This window comes from Anguilla anguilla, chromosome 3, assembly GCF_013347855.1.
Source record: "Anguilla anguilla isolate fAngAng1 chromosome 3, fAngAng1.pri, whole genome shotgun sequence".
Classification (NCBI taxonomy): domain Eukaryota; kingdom Metazoa; phylum Chordata; class Actinopteri; order Anguilliformes; family Anguillidae; genus Anguilla; species Anguilla anguilla.
Window position 1 is genome coordinate 23,782,432 of NC_049203.1, and position 19,491 is coordinate 23,801,922.

At 38.6% G+C, this 19,491-nt stretch overlaps 1 protein-coding gene across 4 annotated transcripts in view; it reads left to right on the forward strand.

The window, feature by feature from the left end:
- The window catches only part of LOC118222945 (Krueppel-like factor 12), a 52,820-nt gene that overhangs the window by 13,216 nt on the left and 20,113 nt on the right, over nt 1-19,491 (forward strand). For 2 of the 4 annotated variants that reach the window (XM_035408898.1, XM_035408896.1), the window contains exons 2-3: nt 5,373-5,455; nt 15,834-16,323. In XM_035408898.1, the coding sequence (XP_035264789.1) occupies nt 5,390-5,455; nt 15,834-16,323 (556 nt within the window). In that variant the 5' untranslated portion in view covers nt 5,373-5,389. Of the gene's footprint in view, nt 1-4,557; nt 4,946-5,372; nt 5,456-15,833; nt 16,324-19,491 lie in introns of those variants that run through there. The other 2 variants (XM_035408897.1, XM_035408899.1) reach the window with 2 other exon arrangements.

Consider the following 19,491-nt stretch of genomic DNA (forward strand, 5'->3'; position numbering starts at 1 on the left):
CAGCTGTCAGTCCTGCTGATGGACTGTCTCCAAGCAGCAGAGGTCATTGGCCAACCTCAAGAAAGTCATTTGCCATCACGGCTTAAACCCCACCATTTACAGTATGCAAGTAGGCATGTATATCTTTAATAATCTTTTCATCCTTATGTAGGCAAAAAGGCTGAAGAATGGGTGTTAAATTAAGCAAAAATGTATATTTAAATACATGATTATTAATTGATAAATTGTCATCTTTCCCCAATTGTGAGCCTGGTATGCTTTGTTAATAAACTAATGGTTAGGTAGTTACTCCTTCCACTCCTACAAATCATGGAACTACAATTCCTGTAAACCAAACCTCTAACCAATAAAGTAATGCTAGCTATAACTTTGTAGAACCAATCATGTTGCAATAAATCAATCTCACAAACTGTCAGTTGCTTTTTTAGATGATCTACAGACAGTTCTCTATCAGCAGTTAATCATAGGGATTAAAGAGATACCAGAGATCTTATACATGCCTCCCTGGTGGCAGTTTGGTTGAAGAGAGCATATACTTGAATATAGAAATATAGGATAGAATATTGTTTTTTACAGCTATTAGCTGTACATAAAAGCGAAATCATGCAACTCATTTAACAATGCAAGCTTTTCATTGTACATAGAGCTAATACATATTTCTTATGCACTCTTATGTGTTCTACTCATTGATTTGTGAATTTGTTACTATTGAGTCATGCACCTCCTCTTCCACTGGACTTCTAATAGATCTGTTGCATGTTGGTGTCTAGGTAGCATAACGAGTTGTATTATAATGCAAAAATTCTCCAAATCACGAAGGCTCTGATTACATTGCAGCTGGAATACCATTAACATCTGGGTTATATTTTATTTATTTATTCATTCATTCATTTGGCTAGCTTTCTACACAGTTTCATCTGTGATCCATATAAAATTTGTGTGTTTACACTATCGTTGCATTCTGAGATGTTATAAATTACCTGAGCTATTTATCAATTTAGTTTCCTATTTATGTAGTTGGCTTTAAGTAAACTATATACATTTAAATTTGGCCTTTTATTTTTGTCCCTCTCACTAAAATGAAAAGCCCTTGGTAACTTCATCATACCAGTGAAGATCTCCTTAAAGATTAATTTGTTTTGGTAACTTCCTTTCTGTTTCTCTTGAACAGAAGCATCCCCCACAATGAAATTAAACTGGTTATTATGGCATGACTGTGCTGGCTGTTGTTTTCTTACATTTCTAGGCTACTGATGATGTCATTAACCAGTGATATTCTTGGCAAAGATAAGCAGTTTTGAAAATTTTAATAGTGTGCCTAAAATTGAATCCAGGTGTATACACACAAGTCACTTGCAAGCTGAAATAAAGAAACACCATAGAAATGTGGTGTGTGGTATAAATCAGAACTGAAAAGATAAAATAACTTCTTGCTAGATACTGAGAAAAAAATCTGTATCTTATATGTCAAAAAAATAAATCAATAAAATTGTGATTTATGTCAGTCAAACAACCTGTGTAAACACAGCACATGCATGCTAACATGAAACATTAGCAAGATATTCAGCTACCAGTGTAATGTACTTAAAATAAATAATGGGCATGACTGAACACAACAAAGACAGCACATGTATGCAAATCAGTGAGAACTGTGAGAAGTGTAAGCAATGGAGGTACAAGTCATGTGAATCTATGTTTAAATAGATATAAAATTGTATGCATAAGAAAGAACTGTGTGTAGAATTTAATCACAGAAAAAAGAATATGTTAGGAGCACTAACACCATCAAAGAACAGCTGGCACAATGCCAAGAAAGATGCAGTGGTGGTGTCCGAGTGGCGCAAAAAGCTAAGGGTACACCTGAGAAGGAGCCAGTGTTGCCACAGTAGGAAGTGAGAGAGACAGAGCAAGAGAGAGGGAGAGGGAGGGAGAAAGAGAATCACTGCAGGCGGAGGAAGTGATTGGAGCGACTGTCATATGAACTGCCATAAAAACATGGCATAACTATTGTTTGAAATAGCCTTGCCTGGAGTAGGACGCCTATCTTGTACCAATACCAGTTATCACAACAAAACTACCAAATTAAGAAGTTCAAGAATTTATTTCTGTTCATTTTTGTTATGTAACTATCAGACAATTGGGAATTATTTTGGAGGACAAAATTTTGAAAAACTTAATTGTTAAGAAACAGTAGAATGTTGCAGATTGTATAATTACAGGTCACTTCTTTGGTGAAAATGGTCAGATTTCAGGCCATTGATAGGAAACTATTCTGGGGCAACCTGAGCCACTGTGCACCAGGGTTGCTCCATGTTCCAATCCTGGTCTGCTCTGTCTGACAGTCTTATGAGGACGTCCGCCTGGTCTTCCCAGGAAAAACTGGTCTCTTTGTGTTCTGCCCAGACCTGCATCAGTTTGAGGCTCCACCTTTAGTTTCCATGGTAACACCATCTCGATCTGCACAGACCTGAAGCCAAAGGACAAGTCGGTCACACTGAAATTCCAAGGCTGTTAACCCAGGATTTCCTGGGCACAGACTTATTGCAGGGTGGTTGAATATTTCCTATAATATCATTATTTTCTTTTGTTTCCGATTGTCTTTAATCAGACTACATATTTTTCTACATATTCATGATATTTTCTTCATAACTAAAATTAGACCCCCTAGTTTTCAGTTTGTATTTAGCCAGGTAATGGTTTATACACCAGAGGTGCCAGATGATTCAAACCCAGTGTTTTCTTACTTTAGCTCTATAAACTGAGAGTATGATTATGTAATTTTAATGGAGGCGATGACATCTAAAAGTCAGTTGCATTTACATAAAGCTCAAGATTTATGAGTCATTTGTCTGACTCAGGGTGAAGTTTGTGCAGACGTTATATTGCAATTAGAACCAAAATCTTTGTGTTAATGCAGACAAGGGTTCAGTCCAGTGAAGGGACTTCTCTTTCTATGTTCTATGGATACATGCGGTCATACATTACTTTCTGTAACAGAAAATTGTAGAGCTCACTTATATCTGTATGGCTCTGAACATACTGCCTCTTTCCCTCTCCATGCAGTCTATTCCCCAGTAGTCTGCATTCTTCAGGAATTGACCTGAAACGGTACAGAAGTCCCTGTACTCTACTTATGTTATTGCATTCTTTTTCCAGTTATTGTCTTTTGCTTAGCATAGTTAACCTACATTAGTATTACATTACATTACATTTATTTGGCAGGCACTTTTATTACTACAAAACACAGGCCCGATAAGGTACCATACACATTATGTAACAGTTTTCCATAGCCATGAAAGTACTTTAAGTTATCCATACACTATTATTGGTCTAAGACAGATGTTACCCTGGCATATATTTCTGTTTCTCAGATAACTCATGTGGATGCAGTTAAGTTGCTCTGGATAACAGCACCTGCCTAATGAATGTAATATAATGTAATGCTAAGAGGAGAGCAGAGCACCACTTCTGCAGCCTCAAAGGGAAGCTGTGGACTTCAATGGTGGATCAATGCCAAAGGATTACTAAAACCACTGTGAATCACATAATAACGCACTGATTCCAGAACAAAGCAAAAATGCTACATGATTTTTGCAGGAGCAGTGTGGAAAGTGTGTACGAGGAAATTAGAACAGACAAAATACAGAGAAACACCCAAAACTGTTCTTGTTCAGTATATAGTTTGCCACCTGCTTTTGAAAATCTACATGGTGGATTTTTTATTTCCCACTCCGGCAATGTGTGATATCTGCACTTGCACCAGAAAGCCTCGGATCAAATGCTGAACTAAAATAGATGCGCACGGCCCACAATGCCGAGCGCGATGTCGAACAGAAATGTTTAGAGCGCGTTCGCTTTGCTAGCATTCTTTCATGGAGGGCCGCTCTGACAACAGCCCGGGTTACCTCAGGACATCGCCGGTTGAGGGAGGCTTGTCTTGTTGCATTTGGCTCTCTCGCGGGTTCTCTCTCTAAAAGGTACAGTACTGCTACCTCAGAGAAGCACATGGGGAGGTTCTCTGCTCTGACCCTTTGTGAATTTTCATGTTCTGTGGACACCATATCAAAGTAATGTTGTTCTTATTGTAAGCATTAAATACTATACTTCAGCACAAAAGAAAAAACTATTTTTTCAACACAAAAGAAAGTATAAATCAACCATATAAATTATTTGGATTTTATATTTCTCAGGCCAAAGGAGACATGATGCCTTCTGTTTTGGTATTGGTTTCATAGGTCTTGTTGGAAATTTACATTTGTCAGTTTCTTTTTTCTAAGGCAGCTGAAATAACCAGGGTCTTTAAATAGCTCACACATATAAAACTGAAGAAACAGAGAAGTGGTTTGTTGGCTTGGACTGCTAAGGCATTTCATCTGTCGAATATTGTTGCAGTGCTCCAAGAACTATATTAGCTTGTAATCAGATTCTAACAGTTCATTAAACCTGTCTCCTCTGAGCCCTGTCTCTAACCCCCCCCCCCCCCCCACCCACCCACTCCCCACCCCCACACATGCACACACACACTTTCTCTCTCTCTCCCCCTCTCTTTCTCTCACACTTTCTCTCCCTCTCTCGCTCCCTCTCTCGCTCTCGCTCTCTCTCTCTCTGTGCTCTCGGTTTCCTCTTTGTCCATGCACAAAGGACCCTGAGGGGTATTTCTCAGGCAGTATCTCTGCTGTGAAAACAGTTCCCTCCTGGGGTATCCAGGGAGAGTAATGGCATGAGCTGGCTCTTCCCTGGATATGGGCAGGAACTGTGCTGAGCGCAACGCCCCCGACCCCCACCCCCACTCTCCTCAGCTCCTACTTCCACCCTGTCCTCAGACCACTGCATGCAGACGACGACTGGAACCAAATCAGATAAAACCACTGTGAGATCAGCTGTAAATTGTCCGTGGGAGACCCAGGACTTCCTTGAATATGCACACCACAAAGCTTACTGCATTGTCAGTATTGAGCAGTGTAATATTTGTTTATATGTCATAAGCCCATTTCCAAGTTTGTGAAACTACACTTCTGAGAACACAATGAAATGTGGAATGGGACGCCCCCAAACCTACATATTGCCTCTTGAATGCATCGTGAATAGCGAATGCACAGATATGATGCATGTATATAATCATAGCATGACCACTCTCCATCCATTACACATTTTTCAACGAGGTTACACTTTGGTGTGTTACTGTTTTTTGACGATAATACAAAAAAAATGTACAACTTTGACCAAAACCCCTTCCTGTTCACCACAGTGCTGCATTTACTGGTGTAATTTCTTGATTTTAACAGATACAAGACAGGAAGTGTTGACAGTGCAGACAGTCTTACTGTACTGTATGTCCTGGTTTCTTACACCTCTCTCTTTCTCGCTCACAGACACCATTAATAACAGGATGTTAATGCTTGACGGGATGCCGGCAGTCAGAGTCAAAGCAGAACCTCTGGAATCTGAGCGAGGGGTAAGCAAATGCTTGTTTTCCAGGCAATTCCCCCTTCTCTCCTCTCCGTGAAACCTTCTAATTATTCCCAGACCCTGTCCGTGAAGGCTAATACCAGTCATTACAGAGCTGAACACAGTGGAGAAACACAGCTGGTCCAGGAAAATCTTGCTGCCCCCCACTCCCCCCCAACACACACACACATACACACACACACACACACACACAGACACACGCACGCACACGCACACACACACACACACACACACACACACACACATTTTAGAAGAACAAAGACTGATAGGCACACAGACCAGGGCTCCTTGGAACTGGCAGTCACTCTTTCCATGTTTATGTTGCCCCAGACTCACTTCCTGTCACATGATCTCCACCACCTGCTGCTACCTGTTTTTTTTTGTGTTTGTTTTTTTAAAGTGCGGCTCAAAAAATGAAAATAGAAATAAATAAAAATGCCAACCAACACTTGACAGTTACCACCGTAAACACAAAGTGAATACACATTTGTCTCCCTGAACAATACAGGTTTACCAGGCAAATGTAAAATTACTACACGTAATGTATTGTATTTACGTCCTTTTCTTTTCTCAAGACAATATAAAACAACCGTGACAGGACAGCATTATCAAGAATTCTGAAGTTTTATTTATTTATTTTTTAACGTTTGTTCTACAAGATGTCTGTTTAAAAAAGGAAGAAATTCTTTTTTTATGGTGTTGCTCAACTCACCCTACCCTCCCTTCTATGTCTGTGGAAAAAAGTCTTTTGACGTCATTGTAATGGGATCTTGGTGTTGCATTTACAGAATGTCAGTTTTGAATAGGGAGGAATTCTTTCTGGTTTACATTTGGCATTGTTAAGAAAATTCCCTGCTTCACTGGAAATGTTCGGATAGGTTTATTTATATAGATACCGTATATATTTTAAATTAAGCGATAGGCTTGCACTGTTGCTAGGCAACAGTTAAGGCTTTCCCTTAATGATACCGTGGCAGAATTCAGTTCTCTTTGTCCGTTTTAATGTGTGAAGATAATGTGAAATTGAGCAATAAATGCTTTGCGGGTGTATGCTGCTCATAGTGCTCTGATGCCGAAGCTCGTTTTTGGGTTGAATTTTGTATTTACAGTACATTAATATTCTTTGTTTATTTGCACAGCCCAACACGATAAGTCTAATTCCTAAATATAAATATACAAAAATGTATATTTCCAGAAGTAATCTGCAATCCTGCAATATTAGGATTAGAAGAGCAGTTCCCATGCTTGTTGTCAATTTGGGCTTAAATATGCATCCTGCTTTTAGTGATATTCATGAAATAGTATTTCTAACGAACTATCAGCGGTAATGCAACTTGAGTAGACTCGTGGCTTTGCTGTGACTGAATTTATCATCTGGATCTTCAAACTGCAATCTTGGAATGCCACCTTTTAGTACTGCCAATATAAGAGAAGTTCATGCTAGAACACACCCCTTGCAGAAAGCAACTGGTTTATGCTCTGAAAGTAATGTAAAGTATAGTTAAGCACTTCTAATTACATTAGTGTTCATTTGAATGTTTGTTCCCCACCCCCCCCCCTCTACTGCATTACAGTCTTGACAAGTGAATGAGCTCATGGGGATTCCTGGCTGAACAGAATGTTTTTTCAGGCAGGTACCCCCAGGAGCTCATTCACACATCATGACATGACAGACAGCCTGTGTCATAAGCTCTGAACAGTTACACACAGCACTGTTGGAATTAGAGTGTTAGCATTAATATAGCTTTCAAATAAATTCTGCAGCATTCTACAGTACAGCATTGATGTACAGCATGTTAGTCATCTTAATATATTAACGTATGTTATTAATAAACTATAAAGTGGTTGCACCCATACAGTCTATAGAATTAGGTAAATAGAGGAACACCAGACCTAATGATATTTTTTTCTCTGAATAATGGTCCAATAGTTTAAAGGCAGAACCCTATTTTGCCTATAGAATAATATCTCACCTGTTTTCACAATTACTTTCATGTTTGAAATGACAGATGAAATATTCTATCCCAAAACAATTATATATTTAAGACTAAACTATACATTTAAGTGAAATATGTTATTATTTATCGATTTCCGATGTTCAGTCAGTGTTTGAAACATTCTTTAAATGTTTTTTTTTTTTTATGTTTAAAATATTCAGCAAATGTCAAAGCATTTTCAAAATGCTTCATACGTTCACACATATTTCATACGCTGTGTGCATTTCATCCCAACTGGAACCTTCCGTACTCTGCTAGAGTTGAACTAGCGCTGAATGTATTTGTGGTACACTGTGCATTGAATGTTCAGTGACTTAGCAAGTTCTCCTCGCTGAACACTTTGGAGCACAGCTGCTGTTGCCTTGCTACAGGATGTGAGCAACCCACAGGGCCCTGCCTTCAAAGTGCCATCAGGGTTATCTCAGAGCCTCTTAAAAACAACAGGCCAGCGAAGACAGCAGAAAAACATGGTCCTTGTTTGCGTGGCTCACTGCCAAGGGCTTGCTGGAAACGTTCTGTCTCGTTAAATGTTTGACTGCAAACCATTTGGAAGATTAGCCAGGGCTAACCAGTAGCTCTGATGCTGGAATGCCAGCAGTCATGAGAGGTAGGCCAGCTGGAGGAGAAGGTCAGAGGAAGGGTTTTGGCCATAGCCCCGTCACAATTCTGCTTAAAAATTCCATTATTGTGCAGTAAATAAATAGATATAAATGAATATCTTTCATGTAACTAAGATGCATATCAGATGCATCTGTTTAATCTAAGAGGTCGAAGGCCAAATACGAGTGGAAGCTGATCAATATATGACAGTACTACATACATATAATAATCAAAAGAAAATCTCTGAGCTTTATTGTACAGTATGTGTTGAAGATTCTGGAAAGCTGTAATGATGTTGCACTAAAGCATAATTCAATGTAAGCCACATATTGTTAAACTAATGCCTTCCTGTCATAGAGGCAGAGGTGTGTTTTGCCACCACGCAAACCACACAAAGGGCCACCCTGCTGGCTACAAGGGGTAGCCTATATGTTAACCTTGAATGTTGGTGAATGCATATAAGTCATTTTCACAGGGTATATGACATTCTCAACCAAACGTGTACATGGCACAAAAAAGTTTGGACTCAATAGCTGAACCATTGCTAGCATGTGTGTTATATATCGATTCAACAAACATATCAGCTTCATGGTTACTCTGAAGCTGATATGTTTACAATAGAACATATCAAACAGAAAATTTTTTTTTTTTTAAACCAATAATTAAATTATCCGTGATACTTCCTTTAGCAGCGGGTGTCTTCTTTTCTGATAATTAAAGATTGCTGGGAAATAATCCTGTGTATGCATTTGTTTAATGTCAACTGTCTATTTTTAATAATATGATGATGCAGAATGATGCAATAGGTAGCCTAATTTGGCTGTGAAATTTGAACGTCAGCTAGATGGCTAGCGAGGAAGATAGCAAAGAGGAGTCTTAGCTCGAATGAAGTAAATTAAAACGCCTCATAAACACAAATGTGGATCTCAGTAGAGAAAACAAACCAGCAGAAAAGGTAGCCAAGTCGACAAAGTTAGCTTGCATTCATTTTTTCAAAGACAGTGTCCAACCCACGACTCAACCATGGCAAAGCATTTGTGATCACTATCTACAGTTAGCCTACTACTGTTAGTAGGGATATATCAATAACCTTCCCTGCTCAGCTGCTGTTATTCCAGACCTGCTACCTTTGGTGAGGTGTGTGGCTAATGTTACTGCACTGCTATTATTTATGACTTCGGCTGTCACAGTCGTGACAATGGAGCACTCATTTTCTAAATTAAAATGATTCTAGAACTATGTGTGGGGCAGTATAGGGCAGGAGAGATTGAATGGATGGGCTTCGCTTTCTACTGAGAGCATCACAACCTGTGAGCTGAATTTGAAGGAGATTCATTTTGCATAATGCAATACAGGGCCTGGTTGCATGAAATTACTTAGGAAACATTGGGTAGCATTGCTTTGGAATAGAGCTTGTTTAATTTGTGCGAACTAAGATCATTTATATTATTTGTTGTAATTTGGCCGCATTCTGATATCAATAGCCTACTTTTAATGGCAGGCCTAGAGTGACTTGCCATTATTGTACGTTGAAAATGTTTTTGTTGAGTTTTTTCCAGATTGGAAGTGATTTTTTATTGATCAAGGGTACTTTCCATGTATTTATCTGGAGATTGTTGACAGTTTTGCCAACAAAACTGGCAAAATTGATTTGTCAATGCAAGGATGCCTTTCAAATGAGTGAGCAGACAAAGTGCCTTTCAAGAAGAATGGTGTGGGGTTTCTGTTCAGCCGCAATACAAAACTGTTATATTATGTTTTAGATTTTTTGTGTGAGTAAAGATGTCATGTTAACAGTAAGCCCTGATCAAGAAATTTCAGTAAAGGATAATTGTAATCCACAAGCACTGTTTCTAATAGTGAAAGCACATGTCTTACTATGGATAAGAAATGGGTATACTGTGGTTACATTTTTAATGATCCCCAAATTATAGAAATCTTGTGGATTGTGCGTTTCTCGTCATCATGGTGTCGTGGATTATAAGGCATCTGCACTATGCTTCCGGTATAGCTTTTGAGCATTGGAGGGCAGAGAAAGTCAAGGTGTATTGTATTATAAGATGATTAGGCTGTGAGCTAGCTAGTTTGGTTATACTTGTAGTGATTTGTGGCTGTAGCAATACTTGTTATAGAGCTAGCCAGCTAGCAATCTCTTCTAGCCCATTGATCGACTCAAGAAATATGTAAAAAAATAAATAATAATATACACATTGTATAGGCCTTATCAGATGTTATTCCCATATGATACAGTCATTGCTTCATTTATCTTTAAAAAAAATCACTATAGTGATATTTACGTGTAAAACCTCTCGTCTTGCCTAGGCTGTGCATTATGTTAGGCTACACACAGTGACTTCACCATTAAATGTGCTACTTCTGGATAAATATATAGGCCTGCAGTACGATTCTTGAATCATTTAACCGAAAGATAAAATAGGTATTAAAATAGTACTATGTATATGAACATAATGCTACCAATACACATATGCAGGCCAGCTCGATCCTTTATTGTTTACTGTTTACCGTTTGCACTATGTTTATGTTATGTTATGTTTGTTATGTTTTTATTGTTTATTATTATTATATGTTTATTTTATTTTATCTTATTTTATTTCATTTTATTTATCTTATTTTATGTTCACTGTTATGCACCACCTGACCAAAACAAATTCCTCGTATGTGTAATCCTACTTGGCAATAAAACCTGATTCTGATTCTGATTCTGATTCTCTCTTGTTGTTAGTTGTCAAAATCTGGCCATAGGTGGATTTGCACAAGCTAAGGAGCCTTTCAACTAGTGAGTGTTGGGGTGCCACTAACCACAGACTGGTTTGTTTAGAAAACACAACAGTTTGACCAATATGGAAGAATTTATGTAACCTAGAGCTTTTCAAGCAAACTGCTTTGTCAGCACCTTGTCAGGAGTTTTGGCGACCCCAAAACTGAACTTTGCTTGGGGCCCCAAATTTGATCAATCCACCACTGCATAGAAGTCCACACTATCATAAATTATCAGCATTCTCACATGGGTTGTTTATTAGATTGGATTCTCCCTGTGAATCCAAACTTTAATTAAAAACTGCCTGGGCAAGTCTCTCTAATTAGTTTGTACACCTGTGATTCAGAGTTTTGTATATACAGTGACTGCCCTCAGCACATAACACCCTATCACTGATGAAGGCTCTGGTGAAGCATTAGGATCATTTTCCCTGATCTTAGCTACAAATGCTGATTGCATATTTACATTTCAAAAGTGAAAATAAATAAGAAAGTATTCAATTGCATAGTAAACTATGCAAGGCCTTTCAAAACTTTATTGTGACACATAACAAGGACAATGCACAATGATATATCCAATGCTAATTTTGCTCCAACACTGGCTATATGAGCTCAGCAGACATCGCATGACAATATCAGAGTGCAATATACTCTATCAGATTGATTTTGTGTTTAACACTGGAGCAGCACACTGCAAGTCAGATGTACAAGGCTAACCTATCTCATGAATTTCCAAAATAGAGCCTCAATGTTCTCCTAATATCTTCCATTCATCAATGGGTGGTGCTTATGGTATCTCAGGACATGCTGATAGGGACCCCTTATAGTTATCTTTTATTTACAGATCATCAACTCCCAATGAGTTGCACATCAGCGAGGATGGATTGCAAAGGGAGTACTGTTTTATTCTTGAGGTGGGAGGCTTTAACTTTAAAAATATAGCCTGTTGGGTGACAACCACACAATGACATGACTATCGTTCCTGAAGAAAACAACTTACTGTATGAAATATATGTTTCTTCTCTCCTCACCTGCTATTAATTCTGCAAAGAAATGCCATTTTCAGCATGACCACTTTCTCTTCAGATGGTAAGATGAAGAATGCAGGGCCAATTTGCATGAAATAATTCAGGAAATACTGGGGTGCATTGCTTTGAAATTGAGCTTGTTTGATTTGTGTGGACTGAGATAACCGATGTAGCTTGTAATTTGGCCTCATTTTGATATCAATACTTTTAACTGTAAGCCTAGATTTTGCAAGTTTTAACTAATGACGTATAAACAGTGCTTTGTATGCCTGAGTAACTTGGCATTTTTGCATATTTTCAACATTTTTTTTTCCATATTGAAAGCCATTTTTTATTGATCAAGAGTATTCTCCTTGTATTTATCTTACTTGAAGGTGCAATATTCTTTTTTTCTTTTATTTTAGTACATACAGCAATACTTTAATATTCATTATTATATTTCATGAGGAATTCTGAAATGTAAATTTACTCCAATTTCTGCTTGTGTGCTTTTCATGGTCAATGTAAGGGTTTGTTTCTTCAGTGAATCATATTGACAGAATCTTTTCTTTAAAAAAGCACAAAGATGTACATTTATAGAAATTTATAAAATGTGTAAAAAATAAATAAATAATAAAAAAAAGCTTTTAAAATTGAATCCATACCAGTCACATTAGATCCAGAGCGTAGAGGTATATGGCAGACATGACCAAAGTTTTGAACTCTGTGATTTAAACTGTAGGCCAGTTGGAAATAATTTAGCAACATTTATGATTCATATGTACCGTCATATCATGGCCTTGCATAGCCAATTATGTTTATGTGGGCACATCTTTACATCATACAGCATTGCGAGTGTATTTAAAAGGTGATGTGACAGCATATGGTGTATTTATACACTTTACTTATATATAGTACTTCATTTTGAATCAGGCATTACTCTGCATCTGAGTCATCTTTTTTCTCATTCCCCTTACTTTTTATTTTTAAATGACCATCTTTCGCAGGCCAAACTAAAGCAAAGTCTATCCCCATAGATGTCCAAACTATGTCCCGGGGGCCAAATCTCGCTCTGCAAGGCCTTTGATTTTAAGTTAAAAATGGTAAATACAGAACTGTTTGACTGCCTTCAGCTGAATGCTCTAGATCATATCTCAATGACATTTTCAGACACCACAGAAAATAACTTACAGTGTGAGTAACTGCGGCTGCCTTAATATTACATGAAATAAGTCCAGGCAAATCCAGCCAACCTGCTGCTCTTTTGCAGTCATTGTTTCCAGTTAATGATCTTGTCGAGAGGACATTAATCAAAACGGCATAATTTGTTCCAAAGAACATAAAAGTTGATTAGAGTCACAATAAAAACAAGGCATACTGTAGCAGATTAAACCATCAAATAGCTACAAAAAAGCCGATTCAGATTTTAATATGGCATATACCTAAAAACCTCAGTGATACAAACCTCAAACTTCAGTGGACTGTCTGGTCAACAAACTCGCTGTGACACTAGAAGGACTTTGTGTCATTATGCCTTAGGGTATACAGAGTACATTTATCTCAAGAATAGTTTTATTTTTTCCCTTTTCCTTTTTTGACAGTATGTTGGTACATTCCCCACAATATATACCCCTCTAAGGAGAAATTCACACACAGATGGCAATGTAATCAAAGCTACTGAGACGACATAATATGTCCTGAAATGTACTGTACCATTTTATTTATAACATGGAATTTTTCAGCATTAAACTCAGACTTGACTTGCTGACAAAAGTGAGTAGGTTCAAAAATGGTGGGCCAATGGCCCCCGCTTTCTGGCGCCCCTGACCTCTGGGTTATAAGCCCACTTCCTGAAGCATTATACTACACTGCTGCCCCATACAGCACAATGCATATTCTGTGAAGAAATGTGCAATGAGACATCCCTGTCTGTCTGAATTCCCTCAGGCTGTGATGCAAGTAAATTTGTGGCCATGAGTCTATTGGCTTTATCTGCTAACATTCATGTTTTTATGGAAGATGCAGCACTTTCAGCCCTGGATCTCTATATAGTTGCTTTGTGACAATGCCACTTCTAAAAAGTACTATACAAATAAAACTGAATTCAATTGAATTGGACATTCATAATCAGTTCACTACTTGCCAGGAAATTCAAGAAAATCTATAACAGACAACTATGGGAATCCTGAAATCAAAACAAACCCACTGTGAAACCAAGTTCAGTTAAAAAATGAATCTGGTCTGACATTTGTAGCATTAATACATACTATACTACATGCCACTCCACTACACTATACTGTACTATGTCAAGAAAAAAACAAGGAATTTATTCTCTGTATGTACTAGATTAAGAGCAAAGCCTCTCGTAAGCTAAAACGTCACTTCAGTATTTTTTCACTTCTCACAATATCCTTCAGGGCATTTTCTTTTGTTTATGGGTTTGTTTTTTGTCAGTTAGGCAGTGCGTGACTGTGTGTGAGTCATTGGGCATGGACCCACATAATGAACTTTGCCCTACCCTTGACTCGGAGAACCTAGCTATCTTTCACGGAAAATGAAATTCAGCCTTGTGAACTGAGTAGTCAAGTTGCTGATTCATGAGATTGTGAAAGTTCCTTTTTTACTGTTTGTTAGAATCGACTGTAGCAGTCTGGTTTAAAAATAGCACGCAAAAAAGTGCGCTAATTCACCGCAGCCTGGTGTTCAGCCAGCATTACACGCGCAGAAAGAAATGTTGGTCTTTAAACAAAGTAATGTCAAAATACACCACAAGGAAATTTTTCACATCTGTTTTTTTGTAACTTGAGAACTTTTTCTTCAACTTCTTCAACAAGGCACCCTCCCAACATCAGTAATGTGCTTGAAAATAGCATTGATTATGCCTTACTAAGTATCTCCTCTGCTGCTGCAATGAATTTATTATTGTTTTCGTGTTTCTAATATTGAATGACGCACACAAGCCACTTACCCATTCATGCCTTTATGACTTTATTTACTTATTTATTTTTGGTTATAGACAGATTGTTTCCATGCCTGAATTCACTTATGTGTTGCTAGCAAGTTCGAAATAGAGACAAGCAAGTTACAATAACACTGTAGTGTAAATGCAATGTCAACAAAGACAGTTTTTGTTTGGACACACGTTACCACAGAGAGAGCCAAAGGTGTGGATCCGTATCCGTTACAGTAATAGCAGTAGTAAAGCTACAGTATCAGATGGGAATATCTTTTTAGGAGGCATGGGGTTGGGAAATTGGACCCACATGATGTTTTTCCAAACTCGGGAGCAGGATTGACTGGAGATATTTGTGGAGCCAGGAGGGATGTGTTTCTGCAGGGGTGATGAAAAGCAGAAGGGAGAGATGACTGGTGTCTGCCTGAAACTCCTCTCCTGCCTTTGCATCCTTTATTTTCATTAACATCTTCAGTGCCATTCAATCCTCATATTCCTAAAGGGTTCACGGAAAAGCTGAACTGGTTCAGCCTACTACAGGGGAGAAGGGTGATTCTTGTGTTGCGTTTCCTGGTAGCGTTTTTGGGAATTTTTCCATTGACTTTCACTCACAATTCACTCGAAAGATATTGACACGAAAATGTTCAGTGTAAAACCAGCACTAGAGTATATTTTAACTGATGCGTTTAACACTGTTAGAGTTGACTTAAAACTGTTAAGAGTTCATTAAACATGCTGCGTACACTTCTATTACGTTCCTTTAATAATATTTACATGTACTGTGTCAGCACTTTTTAAAAATCAAATTAAGGTATTTTAATTCAATTTAGTCATCTTCATTGTATGTGTGTGTGTGCGTGTGCATTTCTGAAAGTGGTGCCAAAAAATGTTGTTTTTCCAGATTGCCTGTGTAGTGTGTGAGGGGTTTTAGCATAACCTATGTGGTACTGCTGTTTCTTGCTCTGCATGTGGCATGCTGTACAGTGTTGACTTTTAAAGGCTCGCTGATTTTTGCTTTCATTTCCACAGTCCCCCAAAGTGCGCAGTTACCCGGATATGGAAGCAGTCCCACTCCTATTGAGTAAAGTCAAACCAGAGCCTCCCGAGGACCTCCTCTCCCCCGAGCAGTTCCACACACAGACTGAGCCCGTGGACCTGTCCATTAACAAAGCCCGCACCTCGCCCCCTTCCGGAATCTTCTCGTCCCGTTCCTCGCCAGTGATGTCCCTGAACTCCTCCTCCTCCCCCACCGTTATCACCTCCGTCTCCTCCGTACCGAGGCCGCTGGTGGCCTCGCCCTCCAGAGTCAGGAACCAGCAGTTTTTGCACATCGTCCACCCCTCCCCAGCTCCCTCCAGCCCTGTCAGCCTCCAGACCAGCAAGCTGCCCGGACAGGTCCGGCGCATCCCTGTGGTGGTGCAGCCCGTGCCCCTGATGTACAGATCCATCCGCCCACCAACAAATGCCAACTCCCCCATCATTCTACCTCTGCTTGAGGAGATCCGGAATCAAGGCAAAGGTAGGAAAGCACTAGATTATCGCAAGCACGCCCAAAGTTCTCATCTTAATAGGCCAATCCAAGTCTGCAATGGCCTGCAAGCCAAATTTCAAACTTTAAGCTAAGGCTTTCTCTACCCTGTACAGTATGGCCTCGCATAGTCTACTAAACTTATGAACATGATGATAAATTATACTGTGGTGCTGGTGTAAGAGATAGTCAATCACAAAAACAACATTTAAGTGAAATGTTTACATTTGCCGAAAGCCACAAAAGACATGACATTAGATTGATGTGCCCAAACGCTAACATCAGCCTGCTCTTCATCAAAGTGTAACGGAGATTTAACAACTGCTACAGCCCTGTATATGTCTACTGTACTCTAAACAACTTGTTCTTACCACTGGGCTAATTGCTTAAGATTCAAACTTTCACTCAAAGAGCCTGATTCATACTCTTAGAGTACTGCTCAGTGCAGTATAATGGACATTTAGCATATTAAAGCCAGAGGCAATATATTTATATAAGATTTTTTCACTTTTATAAAGCATGCTTAAGCTCCCATATGTCCTATTTAGGATCACGTATCTCCTATGACTCCTTCAGCAGAGCTTGTCCACAAACTGTCGGTATGTTTTTAAACTAGTGTGATTAATTGATTGATCCTGCATTAGAGTGTACATATTATACCGTGCAGTTGCTATGACCTCTTAAGGATATGAATCTAATTTTCAACTCATAACTCCAGGTCATATAGTTACAACATAAATACATCATAATAGTAGTCCTATGGTTCAGCTGGAAGAGCACTGTGCTAACAAAGCAAGCTAACCTGATTTATAAGTGAGCATCGTGCCTTCCTGTGTTAAGTCTATGGACAATTAATTGAGGTCTCAGGAAATCAATATTTGGCAAGCCCATGGCGATTGCAGTCCACCTGTGAAATGGCATTGGGATTCGTTTTGAAATGGCAGAGATGTCAACGTTCAAAATTTCTGTTTTACATTGGAGAGCTAACCAACCAACCAACACACACACACACACACACACACACACACACACCAATCTACCATGTTAATACATTCAATTTATAATACATTAGTAATGAATTCTGTTTATTTGTTAGGATCTGATAGCCTATTTAAATATAAACCCATTTTTTGATTCCTAACAGAGTTTTCCTGAATTTTAGTGATTTTTTTCTTCTTCACATCACTCTTAAGATTAACCAAGTCTTTAAGCGTCCCCAACTCGTCCTTTTGTTATTTTGTTCCATGTATTATGATATTTAATTAAATCGGTTGGTGTCCCTGTTTTGGCCATTTAGCCCAAAGGTGTGCAACAGAAACACCTTTGAAATGATTACGGAGTGCAGGAGATGAAGAGAACATTCAGTTTCATTTAGGCCCATGGTATCATTAGTACTATAACAGGATAACAGTGGCGTACCATCTCCTCATTTCAGCAGCTATGTGTGTATCTCTGGAACAAGCAGCAACATTATTATTCGGTAGTTAAGAGCCTCCTTTCCATGTGGTGTGTGTCTTTGTGCCATTTGTTGAGCAGCCCACGCCTCCACCAATTTAATTGTACTTTCTCCAGAATAGCTAACTCGTAAACACTTTTCCCTAAATCCCTTCACTTTAATAATACAGGCAATGCTCTGCTTCATTTAACTGGCCCGGCTATTCACTCTTAGCTGAATACAGTCATTCTGTCTTGAATACAGAGTGGAGCTTTGTTAGATTCAGACTGGTTTGTGTTTGCTTACCTACACTTTGGGTTGCACATAAAAGAAAATCTACAAATCCTTGAAATTATTATTCTACATAGAGTAGGTGTGTGTGCGTGTGTGTATGTGTGAATGTGTCTGTATGTGCTTGCCTTCTGTGGGTGTGTGTGGGCAGGGGGCAAGAAATGAAATTAACTTTTTAATCCAGTGGCCAGAGTGGCTTTCAACATTTTACAAGCCACATTATCTTTTACGATATAACATAACCTGTTTAGTTACCTGCCTTCCAGAGTCGAAAATCTTACCAGCCACAATTAAATTTTGACCAGCATTTGTCCTATTGTGTGTGCTAATTTCACACCCTGGGAGGGGATAGCCAGAGGCAGCATTGCTGTCCTGGTCATTGGAAGGAGGGTTTGAAATTGAAAGTATAAGATTATTGCACCGTTTTGTCTCTGGTCCAGGAAGCCTATTCCACTTGGATTGCACCACGATTTCAATCAGAACTGAATGTGCTGTTCCAAATTTCTCCATGAGTACCATCGGACCTCACAAGTTGAGTTTGTGAACTTCTGGTTTAGAACTGATTTCCTGGAGGGTGTGGTTTTTATTTGCTGCATCTCTGAGCGACTGCAAACGATGCTGGGTGTTGCTGTCCAAGCTTGTCCAGGCTCAAACTGTTACACGAGGGAGCTCTCTGTTAGAAAGTTGTTTCTTGTCCAGAACTGCTGCCTGTCCCTCTTGCATGGTGTTGGTTTTTCACCTTTTCCACAAAAAAGAGGGATTGTGTGATAGGGTGGAACCAATGTTATAGATGCCACTGCAGTTTAGTTTGCAGTAGCAGATTGTCCATCAAATCTGGGAGGTAAGATAAGTGGATATGTATATATTACATGGGTATGTGTATATTACATATGTTTTTATGAATGTAAAGCAGTGTTGATCTAATTAAGAGGTTATATAATTAACCCAAACATTTATGTGATCTGCATTTAGCCATATTTGTTGATGCATTTGCAAATGACAACTGAAAATCATTGTTTAAATTCATTTTATATTACTAGGTTGGGCAATTTTCTCATTACAAAAATTGTAATTTTCTGCTGCTACTATAATTTCTCCCTCATTTTATAAGTTATAGTTTGCACCATAACTTTTCATAAACTTTACACAGGACATTATGCTGAAATTATGTATGCCAAAATGAAACTCTGCATTGATAGCCTATGTAGTGTCGAAGTATCATTAACCATACCAGCTCCATTCCTGGAGAGTGTGTGTATCCTGATTATTGATTACAAAGTAAAAAGTGTTGACAAGGGGTATAAGTGCTGCAATTTTTTTCTTTTAAACATTTAATCTTGCTATAAATTGTTGAAATTCATGCTATCTTGATATAGCATGTTTAGGTCTATGCTTCTGCATAGGGTCATTGTGTATGTGTCCACTGAATATTG